This window comes from Clarias gariepinus, chromosome 1 (genome assembly GCF_024256425.1).
Source record: "Clarias gariepinus isolate MV-2021 ecotype Netherlands chromosome 1, CGAR_prim_01v2, whole genome shotgun sequence".
NCBI lineage: Eukaryota > Metazoa > Chordata > Actinopteri > Siluriformes > Clariidae > Clarias > Clarias gariepinus.
Window position 1 is genome coordinate 3,726,792 of NC_071100.1, and position 21,317 is coordinate 3,748,108.

The following is a 21,317-nucleotide window of genomic DNA, read 5'->3' on the forward strand; positions in this document are numbered from 1 at the left end:
CTCCGTAGGATCTCACTGGCACGCGCATAACCCCTCGCGGGCGAGCCTTCTCCTAAATGCGCCGTTTTTACGGGGGCGAGGCTAAGGAAACACATCCCGATGGGGGAACCAACTTCGACACAACACCGGGGGCGGGGGCTGGTTATCTCCGGTTATCTCCGATGATACAAACGCGACAACGATACAAAAACAGAAAGTTACGTCACGCACCCTAAACTCTGTGTGAAACTTCAGTCATGTCCTCTTGTTCTCTCCCGCTGGTTCTCCTGGTTCTCATATGTGTTCAGTCCTTCACACTGGCCAAGGGTAAGATAATGTTTACCTTTTGATTTGTACATATTATTATTATTATCAACTGTTTATTATTATTATTATTATTATTATTAATAATTTAAATCAGTTAACAGTCACTGACTTAAGCAGTAAGTAAACACCAGTAAGACAACTGACTTGTACAAAGTTAAACTAGACTCATGTCAGTACTCACTACCACCACCCTGAGTTATAATGGTGACATCATTAATGATAGGATGCTGAACATAAACAACTGGTGTGTGTGTGTGTGTGTGTGTGTGTGTGTTATTAGACCAACATCAGCAGAAAGAGGAGCCACACGTCAGAACTTTAAAGTGAAATTTGAATATATTTTTTCCCTACAGAATCAAAAACACCAAGTTCATGCTGTTTCGTGTTCCAGAAGAGAAAGATTCCTGTACAGCTTATTACTAAGTATGAAGAAACCGAGCGTGCCTGTTACCACCCTGGAATCGTGTAAGTTTTCAGTATCTTGTATCATTTTAACAGGTTATAAAAGTCCCCTCATCAATCATTATTTCATGTATATATAGACTATAATATAAATGTAATAGAAACTAAATTTTAATAACATTAATAATAATTTACATTTATCAAACATTTCAATATGGTTTGAGATGAGTAAAATGTATATTTGCAGTTCAGATAATTCTTTAATTCTTCTCTCATCTGCAGTTTTATCATGAAGAGCGGTCGTCGTGTGTGTGCAGACCCCAGAGATCAATGGGTGAAGGAGCACATGGATATTGTTGACCTGCGCCTTTATGGAGGCACAAACCAAACTCAAGCGAGTAGTTAAATAATTCCTCCATCAATGTATAATAACTACAAACTGCACTTTCTATATATCGAGAATGGTTCTCTTAAAAGCGCTTTCTGTATGCTTGGCCAGGTGTTTAAATCCTCCCTCTATCAATAGATAATTACTACAAAATGCACTTGGTTTATGAATTGCATGCTGGTTTTGGACAGGAGGATTATAGCTTTTTGCTTGAAACATTTAATCAGGTACACTTGCTCAAAACATTATAGCATTATTTTGCTCAATTAATCTATGGCCCGTGGGGAGGAAGTCATTTTATTCCAAGTATTTTAAAGGACATTATTTACACATTATGGCTTCAAGGCCACATTTTTTAACATTTCAAAAATAAACCAATTTTTGAAATATATTGAAATATCATCATGTCTTTTATATCAACAATTTTAATGGTTGTCTTAATAAATGCATAAATAAAAGCTTCAATGCTTATATATTCTTCTACTAATACTACTATGAATAATAATAATAATAATAATACACTTTGCGACATGCCTGTGGAATAATTTCAGAGTGGTAAAAGTAGCTCTGCTTCATGACTGTTTTCTAATAAGATAAGATACTGTAAGAAGTCTTTACTAATCCCGAAGGTAATCCAGATTTAAACAGAATAAAAATAAATAGAAAAAACTACAGCCTGTACAGAAAAGTGCAGAATTATTTTGTGTACTGTAAATGTATGTTATTGCACCCAGGATTTATATTGCACATAATATTTAATATTGCATATAATGTAGTTAAGTTAATTTATTTATATAGCACATTTAAAACAACCGATGGTTGACCAAAGTGCTTTATATAATTAAAAAAAAATCATTTTAAAACTACAGAACCATCAAATTACCAATACAAACCAGCCTCGGCAAACAGATACGTTTTTAAGTTCGATTTAAAAATTGTAATAATGTGAGCTGATCGGACATGGAAAGGCAGCTTGTTCCAAAGCGTGGGACGGGACACCTCTCCTTCTCAATCGACCTTTCGGAATCGTGAGCAGAAGTTGATCAGATGATCTACAAAGTGCTCTCTGAGGACAATATGGAGGAATCAAATCACTCATATATTGAGGCACTACCCCCTTGATCGCCTTAAAAACAAATAAAAGCATTTTAAATATAACTCTATATTCCACCGGCAACCAATATAACGAAACTAAGATAAGTAATGTGACAACATTTTTTTGGATTTCGTGAAGCGTCATGCTGCAGCATTTTTTCATTAAAAATAAATAAACAACTAACATATAGAGTACTAATGATATTGCACACCAGATATATATTCAAGTTCTACTGATTGTTCTGTCATGACAGCTCCCGAATAAAGAGTTATAGACTGTACTTGCCACTGGTATAAATGATATCCTGTGGCATTCAGTTTTAGACTTTGGTAGTCTCAGTCTGTGGCTGAACGTGGTCTTGTATGACATAATAGCAACAGACACAGTTTTATTTCTCAATTACTAATTAGAGAATGGAAGCTCTTTTTTATTAGATATTAAATAGACTAGTTTCTGGTATATTGGAACATTTTGAAGTTTTAGGGCCATAATATAATAGTAATACATCAAATAACAAAAAAAAAAAAAACTTTGTCTTTTTCTAAGTTTTTAACCTGAATTTCACTTATATTAGCAAGAATTGCTAATAATGCAGAAAGACAAAATAAAGAGACCTTGTTTATATGGAAAAATATGTGACAGGCATTAAAAGATATAGACCAATGATTATTAAATTAGAAATCAATATAAAAAGTTTTTTTTTATCTACTCTGAGCCACTAGAACAGTTTCAACTTTAGTAGAATTTACAAAAAGTAAATAGTATTGCTCAATTTACCTTCACTGTAACTACTGTAAGAGGTACAAATCTGTTCCAGTATGACCATGTCACTGAATACAAAGTCAACGTTAATATGATGTGACAGACCAAATGTTGAAGAGAAGAGCCTCACACTGGCGTTGAAGGTAAAATCATAGCACGGCCTGTTTGGATGTTTTTCACACAACAGAGGACATCTTGATGCAACAAGGGATCTCTTTTTCCAAAGGCAGTAAAGTTCATCCTATAAATACTTCCTCAGGTGAGCAGCAGTCACAATTCAATGCAATAAGACAGATAGGATTATCAGTGACAGCATACTGACAATTTCAGTGATTTAGAATATAGCTTGAAAATGAAAACAAAAAATCTGAATGAACATTAAGAGCCAAACACCAGCTGATGTTCTAAAATTCTACTAATAAATGATGTGAATGTGTGTGATAAAATATTTATTTTTAAACCTTTATTTCTATTTTAAACTTCCACAGAAGTCACAACTTTTATACTTAAAGTAATTTTTTTTTTACTGAGAGTGGGAGAGAGAGTGTAACATCGGTACCACCTCGGTCCGGGGGAAAAAGATCTGGGTCTCCGGATTACTAGCCGTAGCTTTGTCACCCCCTAGTGTGTCTACATGTGTACTTGTCTCCCGGTATCTGTATTAGCACAAGACCAAGTTCACCTGTGTTTACCCCTGTGTGTCTCTATATATACCAGCCGAGCCCGTAGCCCTTTGTCTGTTCACCGTTGTGCACCTGTGTCTTACATGTTCTTGACTGTGCCCATGCTGACGACTCTGTCCCCTTTCCCCAGGAGTAAAGGTGTCTGCAGGACGGGGTCCGGAGGAACCGGTGTAGTTAGAGACTGTGAAGAGTCACGGCCCGCCTGCAGACCCAGTGAGGGAAGCTGCGACAAAGCGGGCAGAGCCTTAGTTTGTTTTTGTTGATTTAAGTTAAGTTCTTGTGTTTAAATAATAAATACCTGTTTCCTGCAACCCTGCATCTGCGTCTGTCCTATATCACGACATGACAGAGAGAGAGAGACGTTAGTTATGCTAGCAATCATACACTGTATAATGTCAATGTATTTTGTGCAAAGTGCTTCCCATAAGAGTATTTATTTAAAATATCATTGGCATCCAGATAAGAATGCACTTGACTGTGCACAGCTTTCTCCATAATTGTGGAGATGAAGGGTACCTTTTGATATTGGTCTATAGTTTAACAGAACCAGGGGGTCTGAGCACTTCATGCTCCCTTCCACAAACGAGGTTTATGGGGATGCGGGGGTATAGTGTTTACATAATACTGACAATGAATCACTGTTGCATTCTCCACCAATATATGAAGACATTTTAATGTGGACACTATGCCCAATGCATTCTTCACCATTAATATGTAGTGTTTAGCTCTGGGTCAGAGGGGTATCGAGTTTTCAACGATTCTGGTTAATTCGATTAACTGAAACTAAATTTATAATGTACACTTTATTGATGACCCGTCCAGTTTTATTTATTTTATTTTTTTTGCATTGAAATAAATGTATATACATTTTGTTTGCTTTGCAGCTGGAAATAAAAATAGACACAGTTTTTACTTTATCCAGCTGTATTCACGCCACCTCCATCAATCTCCTGACTTTTGCTTGTCCACAACTTTATTCCAGAGATCTTTTGACAATGCCTTGCCACCTATAATTAAGAATTTGCTGCAGTTGCACTGGCAGAGACTGAAATACTCCAGATTTTCATGCTGAGCTAATCAAAATGGCCAAAGCTGATCACAGTTGAAAGTCGAATGGCTTTGTATGCCATTGAGTTGGTATGTATAGCAGCTGTAGCATGAGAACAGCTAATTGTTTGGCGGACAACACATACTAACTGTTTATAACTGTTAACACGTGTTAACACGTAATAATTATAGAGCATCAGTTAACCTTTTAAAACATTGCATTCTAGATATTATCAGTGTTTGTGATAATGAGTTTACTATTATGTACTAAGTAGACACTGGTATGATGACTGGCTTGTAGTAAAAAGTTAAACTAGTTATTGTAATTGTACGTATTGTGTGAATGAGCAAGTCAGTATGTGCATATGTGTTTAACCTGTGATAGACTGGCAGCCAGTCCAGGGCGTAACCCGCCTCGTGCCCTAAGTCTCCTACGATAGGCTCCAGTCCCCCTTGTGAACCTATATACTGTACATGATAAAGTAGCATCGATGATAAGTGAGTCAATGAGGAAAACTTAATGGAACAGAAGATCTCCCAGTGGCTCAAACTGTTCTGGGAATTGGTTAAGCTCATCTAGTGGGTAGCTACATCAAGTGAAGTGCAGACACAAATGAGGACATCAACATGGATAAGGGGACAACATTTTGAATTTATTATGATTTAAATTTGTTATTAAAAATTGAAAAAAAAAAAAAAAAACGAAAAAGTTATGTTTGGGCAGCGAAAGCCAAACTCACTAATGATTGTGGTGTGTGTTTGTGTGTGTGTGTGTGTGTGTGTGTGTATGTGCATGTGTTGGGACAAAATATCACTTCCTATTTTGCCCGAATGTCTTGTGTTACGTTCCCCTCTAGTCTAGGGGTGGAAGGGAAGTAACAAAATGAATTGAAATAGCAGATTTTTATCTAAAATGAAGAATACAATGTTAAATTTCTCAAAAGAGAACACACTAATCGCAAATGCCAAAAAAAAAGATTTTATTTACAAACTCAAATATCCAAACCAGGGAGCAAAACAAACTTCAGGAGGGAACAAGGCCAAAATAACAAACATAACAGTTCTAACTAAGTTTTAAAGAAAGCTGGTTAACCTCACAAAAGAAAATACCAAATAAACAACAAAAGTCTTACCTAGCTCCCTTATTAACTTAACACATGAGAAAAGATGGTACAAAAGTAAATGGCGTCCTCCTCCCTACAGCTCCAAATAAAGTAAGTAAGTAAAAACAATAAAGCACTTAAGTTCAAGACAAGTGTAGGAACAGAGTTGTAGCAAAACTACAAAAAGATGACAACTGGTAAAGTTACACCTAGCACAAGCTAACACCTTAGCACAAACAAGCTAACAAATAGCACTAGCAATAGCACACAAGCTAATGGCTAAGACAGGAAAAAAACACAATAGTCTCTGGTGAGTTGGTCAGTAAACAGGAGGGCACCCACTCCTAAGCTACTCTGCTGTACACTACCTATCCACAGTACTGCCCTCCTCGTCCTTCAGGTGTCTGCAGCCTTTAACTCCAAAGAGCTCTCCTCGTTAGCCAATGTGGATCCAGCGGTGATTGATGCAATTAGGCACAGCTGTGCTACATCAAGCTGGCTGTGTGTTAGACGAGAGAAAAAGAGAGAAAGAAACCAAAATACTGTAGTATGACAGTTCATGTTTACACAACATAAAATAAATACGTCAGAGGACGTAACACCCCCATCACCAAATTTACAACCAGTGGATTGTAAATTATTATAACGTCAGACAGTATTACACTCAGTCACCAACATCAGACTCACAAGCCCTGGAAAGTGCATCTGCAACCACATTTTCCACTCCTTTCTTGTGGTGAATATCAAGGTTGTATTCTTGAAGAAACAATGACCAACGCATCAAACGTTGGTTAAGGTTGCACATTCGGGAGAGAAACACAAGAGGATTATGGTCTGTAAAAACAATGAGGTACACAACTTCTACCCACATAAACTTCAAAATGTTTAAGTGATGACACCAAGGCGAGAGCCTCTTTCTCAATAGTGCTGTAGTTTCTCTGACACTTGGAGAACTTCTTGGAGAAGTAACAAACCGGATGCTCGACACCTGCATCATCCTCCTGTAACAGGACAGCACCTGCACCTACAGCACTTGCGTCGATTTGTAACTTAAATGGACGAGAAAAGTTAGGGGCAGAGAGAATTGGAGCATTGCATAAAAGGTCTTTTACAGCAATAAAAGCATTTTCACACTAAGAATTCCAGACAAACTTTCTCTCTGTGCTAAGCAAGTCAGTTAAGGGAGATACCACGGTTGCGAAGTTTTTGCAAAAACCTCGATAGTATCCAGCCATCCCTAAGAACCTGCGTAACTGACGTTTAGTAAGGGGATTAGGAAACTCAGTAACAGCAATCACCTTAGCTGTCACAGGCCTTACACAGCCTTGGCCCACTTTCTTTCCAAGGTATGTTACCACAGCTTTAGCAAATTCACACTTTGCTAAGTTGAGTGTTAAGTTAGCACTACACAGTCTTTCAAACACTTTCTCCAAATTAGTGAGATGGTCTTCCCAATTACATGAGTAAACCACAATATCATCCAAATATGCTTCACAATTACACAGTCCGGACAAAACTTTCTGCATGAGCCTCTGGAATGTTGCTGGGGCATTTCGCATGCCAAACGCCATACAGTTGTACTGTAGGAAATTGTCAGGAGTGACAAACGCAGAGATTTCACACGCTCGTGTAGTCAAAGGAACCTGCCAGTAACCCTTTAACAGGTCTAGCTTTGTCACATACTTTGCAGCACCAACATTATCTACACAGTCTTCCATTCTGGGTAATGGAAAGGAATCAGGTTTGGTGATACTGTTTACCTTCCTATAGTCCGTACAAAAACGAAACGTGGAATCAAGTTTGGGAACAAGTAAACATGGAGAACTCCACGGACTTTGACTGTGAACAGCAAGATTGTTTTGAAGCAAGTAATCTACCTCACTTCTCATGATATCCCGCTTTACAGGATATAGTTTAATAGGAGTAGAATTACCCACGTCAATATCATGGGACAACACCGTTGTTCTCCCAGGCAGATCAGAGAACAATGACAGGTATTTTCGCAACAACTTCACAACCTCATTCAACTGATCTTTAGGTAAATATGAGGTATAAGGTCCAGAAAACTTTGCTTGCAGCGGTGAGCCAGGAACGGGGAGAAAAACAAGAACAGATTTACCCGCCTGAAAACTGTGTTGAACTGCCTTTCTATCATAATGTTCTTTCATTTCACACTGTGATACTGCAAGATGAGACTTAGCCAGGCTACACGCTGTGTGTAAGCGTTCACGAAAAGAACGCATAATCATGAACAGACATAGGGGTGCTCTCTTTACCCGTTAACTGCTCTTTCAACAACTTCAAAGGTCCGCGAACTGTATGTGCGAACACAAGTTCCGCAGGACTAAACCCTAGAGATTCTTGAACGGACCCTTTCACAGCAAACATGAGTAGCGGCAATCCATCTACCCAATCTTTACCAGTCTCAGTACAAAAAGTACGCAACAAAGTCTTCAACGTCTGATGAAAGCGTTCCAATGCACCCTGTGATTCTGAATGATAAGCACTAGACAATTTGTGAGAAACTCCCAGCTCTTTTAACAGCTGCTCAAACACTTTAGAAGTGAAATTCGTGCCTTGGTCTGTCTAAATTACTTTAGGCAGACCGAACGTACTGCAAAACTTCACAATCTCTTTCAAAACTACCTGTGCTTTCAGTGTACGCAATGGTACGGCTTCAGGGTAGCGAGTAGCAGCACACAATTGTTAAAATATACTGGTGCCCATGTTTTGATTTGGGCAAAGGTCCTACACAGTCAATTATCAACCTCTCAACGGTTCCCCAATGACAGGAATCGGGTGAAGCGGGGCTTTAGGAACAGTTTGATTAGGCTTTCCTGCACGTTGACAAACATCACATGACCTACAAAATCATGAAACATCCCCCTTCACGCCAGGCCAATAAAAATGTTTTACAATTCGCTGAAATGCCTCGTGACACCTAGATGACCAGCGAGAACATTTCCGTGCGCTAACTTCAACACATGAGATCGATAAGTGGAAGGTAAAACTATTTGATACGCTATCTGCCAATCACCACTTTCTTTTGGCTGCCATTTATGCATTAAAATTTTATCATCCCAAAAATATCCCACCCTTGCCACCACAAGGTCAGCACTTGCCACTGCAGCGCTAATACAATTTGTTAGAGTGGGGTCTAACTTCTGGGCAGCACTCAAATTTTCCTTACCCACAACAGAGTCTTTCTCAAATGGAAACTTGGGCTTCTGCTCAGCAATCACATCCTCCTTAGCAGATAACCTGCACTCCACCTGCTTAAAGGGTACACTCAAAAGAATCAGACAAGTCAATAACATCCTGAAAACTTTTCGATTGAGATCTTGTAATGACACAAGCTGGAAAAGCTAGTGGAAACGTTACAGAGAGATCTGGTACCTCAGAAATTACCGGCTTGCTTACGACAATTGGACAGGGAAAAACTGCACCACCAGCAAGATCATTTCCCAATATGATACTGACATTCTCAACGGGCAACTTCTTACAAACACCCATCTGCACTTTGCCTGAAACTAGGTCTGACTTCAAGTTAAAAGTGTGCAAAGGAATACCAATACATCCCATTTCGATACCACGCACTAGCGCGTTGGCACCTGCATACGATGCATCACAAAACGGTAAAACATCCTCTAATACGAAAGATTGTGCCGATCCAGTGTCCCTTAAAATCTGAACACACCTAACTGTAGAGTCTCCTACAAGTGACATAACCTGTCAGCATAAAAGGACTAAACGAGGAAGCATCAGGCGTAACTGAACCAGGAACTGCCTGTACAGTCGCTGCACTTTTAGGTCTAGCCTTTTGCTTCCAAGCGCTACACTCAGCAATCATGTGACCAGGATCAAGACAATAAAAACAAACCCTCCTCTTCTCTGTGCTCTTTAAAACTGCTTTTCCACCACCAGACATTTTGAATTTACCGTTAGGCGCAGTACGAATGACTGACTCCGTGGCGAAAGGAGCTTTAAACTGACGTACCGAAGAAAAGACGGTTCGGTGAGTAAGTGCGAATTCGTCAGCGAGCACAGCCGCATCAGTGATTTTTAATACTTTTTGCTCATTTAAATGAACAACAACGTTCTCCGGTAAGCAAGTTCTAAAATCTTCAAGTAAGATTAATTCTTGCAATTCCTCGTAAGTGGTAATCTTACAAGCGTGACACCATTTCTCAAACAGAAATTTCTTTTCCCTTACAAACTCCACATGAGTCTGTTTGGGCTGCTTTAAACATGCCCTAAACTTCTGTCTATAGGCTTCTGAAACTAACTTATATGCTCTTAATACTACTGCTTTTACTACGTCATAGTCTAATGACTCTTCAATCGGCAAGGCAGCACACACCTCCTGCGCTTTGCCTACTAGGTTGCACTGCAGCAGTAAAGCCCACATATCTTTTGGCCAGTTTAACTTTGCAGCCACACGTTCAAATGCTATAAAGTAGGCATCTACCTCTGACTCACGGAAAGGCAGAACTAATTTAACATACCTACTAATGTCAAATTCAGGACCTGTTATTCCACCATCACCAGTAGAAGGCGCTCTAGCACGGGGAATAGGAACTGGACGACTACGCAAAGTTTCTACTTCTACCTCAAGCCTGCGTAATTTCACATCACGATCAGCCTGAACTCAAGAGCTTTTAATCGTAGCATTTGCGTCTCGTACTCTTGCTTTTTTAATGCAAGATCAAGCTCCTTTAATCTCACAGTTATGTGTGGATCTACTAACGCTACACTCTTACTACTAGTAACAGAGTTAGAGTCAACGTCTGTACCAACATCTTCCTCATCTCTCTGCTCTAAAGCTTTACCAGGAAAGATGCCAGCTTCCACCAATTTAACATATAACTCTTCCTTAATTACCTGTTTCCTAGCAACTCTAGAAACAGCGATATTATAAAAATCTGCTATCAAAAGAAGATCTACCTTTTTACAGTTATTAAATTCTTCCAAAGAAGGAGATAAGGTAAACTTCACTAAATCAAAGTCCATATTTCCCCTAATATGACTATGACCCCTCCCCTACCAAAGTTTAAAGCAGCCACACAAACTTTATACTTTAGCAATATGGGAACAACAATTGTGATATTGATATTACTCACAAGCAAACGAGCCCCCAATTGTTAATTGCAATGGACGGACGAGCCCCCAATTGTTAATTGCAATGGACGGACGAGCCCCCAATTGTTAATTGCAATGGACGGACGAGCCCCCAATTGTTAATTGCAATGGACGGACGAGCCCCCAATTGTTAATTGCAATGGACGGACGAGCCCCCAATTGTTAATTGCAATGGACGGACGAGCCCCCAATTGTTAATTGCAATGGACGGACGAGCCCCCAATTGTTAATTGCAATGGACGGACGAGCCCCCAATTGTTAATTGCAATGGACGGACGAGCCCCCAATTGTTAATTGCAATGGACGGACGAGCCCCCAATTGTTAATTGCAATGGACGGACGAGCCCCCAATTGTTAATTGCAATGGACGGACGAGCCCCCAATTGTTAATTGCAATGGACGGACGAGCCCCCAATTGTTACATTCCCCTATAGTCTAGGAGTGGAAGGGAAGTAACAAAATGAATTGAAATAGCAGATTTTTATCTAAAATGAAGAATACAATGTTAAATTTCTCAAAAGAGAACACACTAATCACAAATGCCAAAAAAAAGATTTTATTTACAAACTCAAATATCCAAACCAGGGAGCAAAACAAACTTCAGGAGGGAACAAGGCCAAAATAACAAACATAACAGTTCTAACTAAGTTTTAAAGAAAGCTGGTTAACCTCACAAAAGAAAATACCAAATAAACAACAAAAGTCTTACCTAGCTCCCTTACTAACTTAACACATGAGAAAAGATGGTACAAAAGTAAATGGCGTCCTCCTCCCTACAGCTCCAAATAAAGTAAGTAAGTAAAAACAATAAAGCACTTAAGTTCAAGACAAGTGTAGGAACAGAGTTGTAGCAAAACTACAAAAAGATGACAACTGGTAAAGTTACACCTAGCACAAGCTAACACCTTAGCACAAACAAGCTAACAAATAGCACTAGCACACAAGCTAATGGCTAAGACAGGAAAAAAAACACAATAGTCTCTGGTGAGTTGGTCAGTAAACAGGAGGGCACCCACTCCTAAGCTACTCTGCTGTACACTACCTATCCACAGTACTGCCCTCCTCGTCCTTCAGGTGTCTGCAGTCTTTAACTCCAAAGAGCTCTCCTCGTTAGCCAATGTGGATCCAGCGGTGATTGATGCAATTAGGCACAGCTGAGCTACATCAAGCTGGCTGTGTGTTAGACGAAAGAAAAGGAGAGAAAGAAACCAAAATACTGTAGTATGACAGTTCATGTTTACACAACATAAAATAAATACGTCAGAGGACGTAACACTTGTATCACTCGATATAGCACTTCTGAAATCTTTCTACCAATTTATTCTATCGTTTCTTTACATTTTAGGTCACAGTCATATAAGCATCTCTGTGTTGGTTGTGTCTGAATCTGGACTCATCACAAAAACAAGTTAGAAAGTGTATGGAGTCTGACATAGTTCTATCCATGGGCCCATTGTATTTGTTGCCGTTTGGCTATATCCTGCGAAAACATGGAATCTCGTTTTATTGCTGATGATAATCAGATCTACTTCCAGTTAAAGCAGAAAGGAGGTTCCTCTATCTGGGCTCTGTTAACATGTCTAGGAGAAATAAAGGCATGGTTAGCCCTGAATTATTAAAAACACTGAAGTTCTGGTGTGTGGTTCTGTTGTTAGGGGTGGAGTTTCACCTCTGGATTTGGGAGCCTTGGAGCAGTACAGTAAATCATCAGTGTTACATTTAGGTGTTATAGTTAACCATGGTCTTAAATTAAATGAACAGATTAGTGCTGTGGGTCAGACCAGCTTCTTTTAATTAAGGCAATTAGCAAAGCCTGTCTTGCCTATTAGGCATTTTGAAAAAGCCATACACGCCTTTAACAGCCTATATATATATATATATATATGTGTGTGTGTGTGTGCGTGTAAGTAAACAGTAGCCTAAGCTCCGAAATCGTTCACCCTAAAAAATGCTGCTGGGTAACTATTGGACTAACTACATGCTGGGTTAATTTAACCCAGCAAAATGGGTTATTTTTTTAACCCAGCAAAATGGGTTAAATATTCAACCCAAATGCTGGGTCATATTTAACTATAATGCTGGGTTAATTCTACCACATAAATTGGTTAAATGTTCTACCCAGATGTTGGTTCATTTTAACTGTAAAGTTGAGTTAATTCTACCTCACAAATAGGTTATTATTATTTTCATGTTTTACAGTGAATCTGTAAAAAAAAAAAAAAAAGTACCCATGTCCATTAAACAGTCAAATTACTTTGACATACTGGTTTATTACAACAAAAAAAAAAAACTTCCAAGTTTTGCAAACCATACATATATGCAATAAACAACATCCTATTAAATGTTCTTAGAAAAAAAATTATTTTTCAAAAGCACAAGAGCAGATAATCAACAGCGACATCATTACTATACTATTACTCACAAGGGCAGAATGGAGTAATAACACAAATAGGCTGAGGCAGCTTCTACAGAGCAGGATCTCTCTGTGACATTAGATATCTTTTCTGCAGAACAAAACTATCCAGCCCTGGTCTCATTTTAACATACAAACACTGTCTATGACTTTTCAAGTAGGCCTTGCTATTTCATAGCAACATTACAAAAAGTCCTATACAGGAGCACACTACTTTGGAGTATATAAAAATATAAAATGCCTTGAAGCACACATCAACCACCCCAAGTAGTGTGCATTGCTCCAGAGCCTGACCCACCAGAATGACGAATGCCTGAGAGCAGCGCTGGTCATTATCTCCCAACGTCAGGATGTACAGTAGGGGTACGGCCTTGACCCTTCAGCCTGCTGGTGGCATTCCACCATGTTGGTGCCAACCTTAGAAAGAAATGAAAGAAAGTTAAAAATTTGTTGAATAACAAAGATTAAACTGAATAAGACTATCAATTTAATGTGTAATAGGATTTATACTAAATTAAAAAATGACAAAGCTAGGGCATAGGTAACCTGAAACAAAAACATGGAGACAGCTACTACCAAATAGTCTGTACAGCTGACTGATAGTTAATTTAGTGAGTCACAAGCAACTTTGGTTAAAGAGGGCTACCTGGTTAGCTTACATGCAGCAGTCATATTTGCATACTACTTGCCAAAGGGGGAAAGGTGTAAAATATTGTTATAACTCGGGAGAAACGCGGGCAACTTTTGACCGCGGAGTAAATTACTAGCTAGTGAAAAACGGGAGGGTTAGCAGGTGTGTATATTTGTGAGAGGGTCAGTGTTTTGTAACACCCCAGCATTTTATTGTCTCAAACAGTGAGATTAATAAAGATTTAATGTTAATGTGGTTGCTAACGCTAGCAACCTAACTAAATGCTAGCGTCATGCTAATACTACAGTTACAGTTTCGTCACCCTGCAAACATTCTACAGAGAAAGATAAAAAGCTCAGAGATCTTATCCATTTCTTTCACACACAGGTGGGGTTCTCTGGCTAACTATAGCAGCTATTGTCAGCTAAATTATCTTACCTCAGACCAGCCTGAAAGTTTGTGTGTAACCTTAACACGGTAACAGTAATACATCTTACATATAGTAATAATATTTTAGTCATATGTGACTTAGGTGAGTGAACATGTGTATACAGACCTTGTATTTAACGTAATTTTCCCTTAAATGAACCGTCATCAGCGGTGTGGGAGCTCAAGAGAGACACGAAGCTCTGACTGACAGCCGCTGAATACACCGGTGACCTTTGGGGGAGGAGCCAATCAAACTTCAACCCAGCAGCTGGGTTACACAAAAACTACCCAACTCTCTCTAAATAACCCAGAAAAATTACCCAACAGCGGCAACCCAGCGCTTGGGTAGAAAAAACAACCCAGCGTTTTTTAGAGTATTGGGGCATTTTTTTTTCTAAATAGACGCTATCTTTAATAACTGATGGAGGTTTTGATCTTTACACACAGGCATTCCGGCCTAAACAACTCTTAAAACTACACTTGTGACACAATAACAGTAATATTTTGAACATTTTGCAGGGTGCCATTTGGAGAAATGAATGAATAACGAATAAACCAGTTGTTGGGTCAAAATAACCCAACCAGGTGTTCATTTGTAAATGGCCCACTACATCTCATATGAGCCAACATGAGCGACACAACAATGTGTTTAAAGAACCCAAAATAACCCAGAACTTAAATAACAATAAACAGATACAGAGATACGCTATATAACAGTTTATACTTTGTACAAATCAAATTGTCAGCTAGTGAACTTGATCTAAACACCATTTAACCAATATTTTTTTTTGACTCATTATTGTACAGTACATATCAATAGTTCTGATTCAGATTTTTCATGTTTGTTGTGTAAAGTACTCGTGGAAATTACCATCACTATTGTATTTCTTCGATACAAACCTTTTTTGAAAATCTTCGGGAAGATCCCCTCAACCTTACTATTACCCTGATGCAAACAAATACCTGTTAGACCAAACACTAAACAGGCCAGTTTGTGTATTTCGTATATGCAGAGAATTTGGCCAAAAGAGTTGTCACACTGTGACATCCCGGAGTTCAGATATTTTTAACATATTGAGAATTAGTGGAATAAAAGGAAGTATTTGGAGTCATTTAAGTTCATCCAGTACCTCAGGTGAAGAGCTGTCACATTAGAGGCCAGTGAAACAGATAGGATGATAAATAATAATAGAATTTGATCTAAAAACTAAAATAAAAACTTCAATTCAATTTTATTTTATTTGTATAGCGCTTTTAGCAACTTTCATTGCCGCAAAGCAGCTTTACACAGTCAAAAGAATTATTTAAGTTTGTATGAAATGTGAATTTGTATGAATCAAAATGGTCAGTTTGTCCCTGGTGAACAAGCCGAGGGCGACAGTGGCAAGGAAAAAACTCCCTGAGATGGTAGTAGGAAGAAACCTTGAGAGGAACCAGACTCAACAGGGAACCCATCCTCATCTGGGTGAAACAGTAAATGATCTGCATTTATACAGTGTGTTAGGTGGCAGGCAGTTCAGCTATAATAGCTAATAAAATAAAAACAAGTTCTGAATGAGCAGTGAGAGCCAACAAGTTCAGTGCCAGTCATCTGCTGTTTGTGATGATGCTAAAATAATGTTATAAATACATTACTGTTTTAAGCTTTAGCTCAGGTTGTTCTTCTAATCACAAAATAATACCCGAACTAGTCATAATAAATAATAATACCTTTCTTTCGTGAGAAAGACTTGATGAATGGAGAATGTCTCCTGTTACTTAATTCATATTTTAACTCAGTTATCACATCAAGTACAGGATTTGTACAGTGATTAAAGAGTCACACCAGGGCATCGGAAAAAGGAACAAAAATAACATTATTTTTGCAAATGTGTGCATGTGTGTTTGTGTGTGAGTCCATCAAAAACCCTGTAGCTTTTACTAGTAATAACATGTCATGATGACCATCCTTTCATTGGGTTTGAAGTGAGATCTATGGAAAAGTATATTTGATGGTTAAGGCATGTTAAATTGAAATGTATTTTATTTCTGTAAGAATCATTATTTACTCCATAATATGAGTTTTAAAAAGAAACCAGGTGTAATGTTCATAGTTGTATGGTTTCAGCTTTTTGTCAGAGATGAATCGAATCTTTAAAGATTCGGGTTGATTTGAATAATTGATTTAAAATTTATAGCATACACTTTATCTTCTATCCATCCACTGTCTAGCACAATTTTACAAAAGGTTTATCTTACCAATTCATTATCAAACATCTCATATCTTGCATACTCCTTAATATAGAAAAGGGTTGTAAATGTTGATTGTCCTTCCTAGATTATAATAAAAACGTCCAGCATAACAGAAAGGCATGGAGCATACTAGATAAGCATATATATTTGCCCTACTGGAAATGACCAAATTACTAAATTACTGTCTTTGGAATTGTTCCTTAAAGTATGGTCTCTTTGAAAAGGCACGTGCTCTGGAGGTCAGCAAGAGGGTCAACAGTGTAAATGAGATGAACTTTGATGTGTGATCTATGCTACAAGCTCATTCCACTGCATTTGATTTGGCTGGTGCTGAGGGCTACAAAATACAGACTGAAGTTGGAGGGATTTTGTGGCACATGTGGCAGTGTCGGCAGCACATCACACATTACCAACAGAGCAGCAGTGTATGTTTATGTGATAATAAAAAATACTGACCTGTTAAACCCCTGAAAGTATTCAGCTTAAATGAAGTCTTAAATATTTGCCTTAAATAAAAAGCACAGCTATTACTGTGCACTCTGCTCCCCCTTATGTCTGAGGAAGGATTTCACTTTTGCTTTACAAATAAATAAATAAATACACAGCAGGAGATGAGAGGAGTGGACAGGAAGCCAATTGTCTCATGAGCTCATGGGCCTTTCCATCTACTTTTCTCAATGTGGAACAGGATGAGTTTACCACCTACATTCAGGATATAAACACAAGACAATCATTTACTGTTGGGAATTTCTCAGAGATGTAATCTCTATGATCAGAAACTCACAGCCTTTGTCCTTTATCCACCACTTTGGGGATCTTCATCTGTGAGACTGTGATCTGGAAATGTAGGCAGCAAAACATTTCCTTCTTTGTAGCCATTTGGCAACATAGCCAGTCCTTGTATTCAGAACAAATACCAACAAATTAACAAATCTAAAAAAGGGATTAAAAAAGTTATGATGGAAGCAGAACATTTAGAGATGGTTGGACAAAGAACTATGAGCTTATACTACAATTAAAACCTAAATATTGTCTTATTTCTGGCCATTCTGTTATGTTAAACACTTGCATGTACCTTAGTAATGTCCATATCATCACCCTGTTTAAACGTCCTGTGTGCTGATGTGCAAAATAGCATCCTAATCACTATCTCTATCATCTCTTTTAACACCCTAACACCTTCCCTGCTCGCCACACACCCAACATGCTCCCACCAGGCCATGCTAATAAATACACACATTTAAGATTAATGTTAATTGTATATGATGTGTTGGTTAATTTACTGATTTACTCAAATAAAGCTCAGTTTATTCTACTTTATTCAGCTGTAATTTGGCAATCTATCTCACTTTAGGTGAAAACCGCAGACATGTTTCCTGTGAAAGAGGTGATTTTTAGTCCTCTGAGTCACAGTGAAACATTTTCAACCACATCATTCAAACCACACGCTCCTCCTCCTTTTATCAGCTTATAAAACCAGTACTGAAGCGATTCCTGCGTTAGCATAATTCACCTCATACAGAGGTCATCATTATCATCATCATCATCATCAGCAACAGCGGCAATCATGTCATCTCGTTCATTCCGGCTGGTTCTTCTGGTTCTCGTTTGCATTCAGTCTTTCACTACAGCCAGCCGTCAGATAAAGTTCATCAGGCTGTCGTGGTGGTAGAGAGGTCGGGTAGGTCTAATTTGGTCCAACTCATAATGGGTACTTAAAATGGTAGAGTCTAACTTATGGAATAAGACCTACCCCACCTCTCTACCACCACTACAGCCTGCACAGTGCCATGCTTCAAAATGTTGGCGATCTATACAGTGGAACCTCGAAATACGAGTAATGCGGTTTATGAGTGTCCAGCAAGACGAGCAGTTTTAATGAATTTGGACTTGTAAAGCGAGCATTGTCTTGGTTTATCATGTATCATGTATCATGTATGCGCTTCTTGTTTTGACACCGAGCGTCATGTGATCACAACTGATCCAACGTTTTTTCTCTCTCTCCGCCTTACACAGAAACTCTGCAAGCACTAAGACCCAGCAGGGGAGACGACTATCCAGAGAGCCTTACATTTTTATGTATCTTATTATACATATGAGCAGTTCAGCGTTAAGGGCCTTGATCAAAGGCCCAACAGTGGTAACTTGTTGGTTCTGCGGTTTGAGCCTGGGACCTTCCGAAGCATAGTTCAATGCCTTAACCACTGAGCTACCACTTTCTGTTACATGAAAATTACTGAGTGACAGCGTGTCTTAAGGATTGGAGTCATAGCACTGAATGTGTTGAGTTTGCTGGAAAAACACATTCCAAAAACACATTTTTACTTAAAAAAGCTATCACAGCAGTATTTAGGAGGAAAGGGGTACAAATTATGCATCAAGAAGCATGTCCTACCAGATATAAAAATCATCTTTTGTTTTAAAAACAGTGACTGATAAATTAATGGTTTTATTTACACAGATGCAAATGCACCAGTAGAATGCTGTTTAAATTTCCAGGAGGCGAAAATCCCTCTACATCGTATTACTGAGTAAAGAGAAACCCGGCTTGATTGTACAGAAGCTAGAGTCATGTAAGTTTTCAAAACTCTGCTTCAAGGAGAAATACAGAGAAAATTTATTTTTCCTCATTTAACAATGATTTTATGTAATATAAACTACTCTTTAGAGTTTAGGATGAGTGAGAGTGTTAGATTAAATGTTTGGATTATAGTTCATTTTGGTGTAAATCTTCTCTCTTCTGCAGTTTTATCATGAAGAACGGGCGTCGCCTGTGTGCAAATCCCAGAGTTCAGTGGGTGAAGGAACACATGGATAAAATAGACCAGCGTGTTCATAAAACCTCAAACTAACTTCTGCCTGGAGTGGTGACATTTACCCTTCTTTAATACAAAATTTTATTTTTATTTTTATTTTTTGCCATATTTGAATAGGATAAATAAAGCATTTATTTTATTATGATTAAATTTAGTTTATCTAAGGCTTGTGGGCAATTTCATATTATATTATATTTATATATTATAGCACATTGTATTGTGAGTTTCTTTTCTTTATATTTTAAAAGGAAACCATGCTGGTTATTTTAAAATACATAAAAGTTCATATTACATTATGAAGCAACAATTTAAAAAGAAAAAAACAAACAATGTATATATTACATCCATAACATGTACATTTTACAACAGGGTATGAAAAAAATGAATACAACCCAAAAATCACATTATGATGTGTATTTGTGCTATTTCTTCTTCTCAGTCATGTTTGTATAGACGGTCATACTTCCTATTTTGTGCTGAATAAAAGGATCTCATTCTATTATCTACTGTACAATTCTTACCTCTATATATGTTTATTAAAAAGATAGGAACACAAAAAATGGCTAAAATATGTTTCAAGAGCTTCAGGCTTAAACATGTAGAAATGAGAGGTCAGGATTGTACGAGGGATTTGGCAATAACTCCAATTATGTATTTACTGTAATGTGTGTGTGTTTTCAGAAATTGCAAAGAAGAAAATAAATATGACAGAATGTATCTGTATGATCACCAGCTTTTAAAATGATCTAAACCATAAGAAGCTTCATTGCCGTTATGAGATGATAAACTTATTTGCTTTTGAGAATTAATTTAATCTTTATTTCTTTTTTAGATTTTCATAATTAACACATTATCTCATTGCAACTCCCCAAATTCTATAAAAAAATATATTATTGATTTTATTGTTTGATTGAATATTTATTGATTGTTATTATTATACCCCAATCTGATTGGTTGGGAGATGCTGATAAATTTTCTATAATAGCAGCTCTACTACTACTCCCTACTTATAAGGCAAATCCACACATTTTGTAATTAAAAAGAATTCAAATATCTCTTAGTGTGTGTGTGTGTGTGTGTGTGTGTGTGTGTGCTGAATTTTTACATTAAACACCAAATGGCAGTTCCCTCAACTAGTGGTTTCTGTTTCTTTTTGATGATCATGACCTTTAACTCTGTGGTTTTGTGACAGTTTGTGGTTTTGGTGCATCAACCTTACAAACCATCACACTGAGCACTCGAGGAACATTAAAAAAATGTAAATCTCCAGCAGAGAAACAGAATAGTTAGAATTATATACATTAAAATGGCCAAGAAAACAATCAATTTACAGTAGTGATTTTCTTGCTTTGTTAAATAAATTTAGTTATATTATTTAAGGTTTTACTTTAAATTTTTTGAAGGTTTTTAAAAGGTTCACATGCTATTTAACATGATGTAATAATAATAATAATAACAATAATAGTAATACTTACTCAGTCTCACTCATCTTCTATATCACTTTATCCTGTATGCAGGGTGGCGGGGTCCTGAAGCCTATTCTGCAAGGTGACAGTGCTAACATTAAGCTACCATGTTGCCTAATAATAACTATAATAATAATAATAATAATTTTAGTGGCAATTTTCAGCACTCTCAGGGTACCATAAATGCTCAATGCATACAGATCTGGCCATTAAGAACGCATGTTTCTAGAAGAGGAATCCAGTGACTTGCTGCAGCAAGCTATTAAAATGCACTTCATTACCTGTAGGGGGCAGTCATGTTTCAGTCTGAAGTATTGTGTGTCTACTGAAGCCGAAAATGTGTTCTCTCTCTTAGGCACCCATTGACAGCAAACGACAGAGCTCATAAACGTGTCGAGCTCAAA

At 37.8% G+C, this 21,317-nt stretch overlaps 1 protein-coding gene across 1 annotated transcript; it reads left to right on the forward strand.

Annotated features, from left to right (window-relative positions):
- Positions 1-155: 155 nt before the first annotated feature.
- On the forward strand, positions 156-19,529 carry LOC128519367 (C-C motif chemokine 4 homolog). Its single transcript, XM_053493078.1, has 3 exons — positions 156-306; positions 660-771; positions 19,378-19,529. The coding sequence occupies exons 1-3, from the start codon at positions 237-239 to the stop codon at positions 19,481-19,483; spliced, it is 288 nt and encodes a 95-aa protein (XP_053349053.1). The 5' UTR covers positions 156-236; the 3' UTR covers positions 19,484-19,529.
- Positions 19,530-21,317: the final 1,788 nt, after the last annotated feature.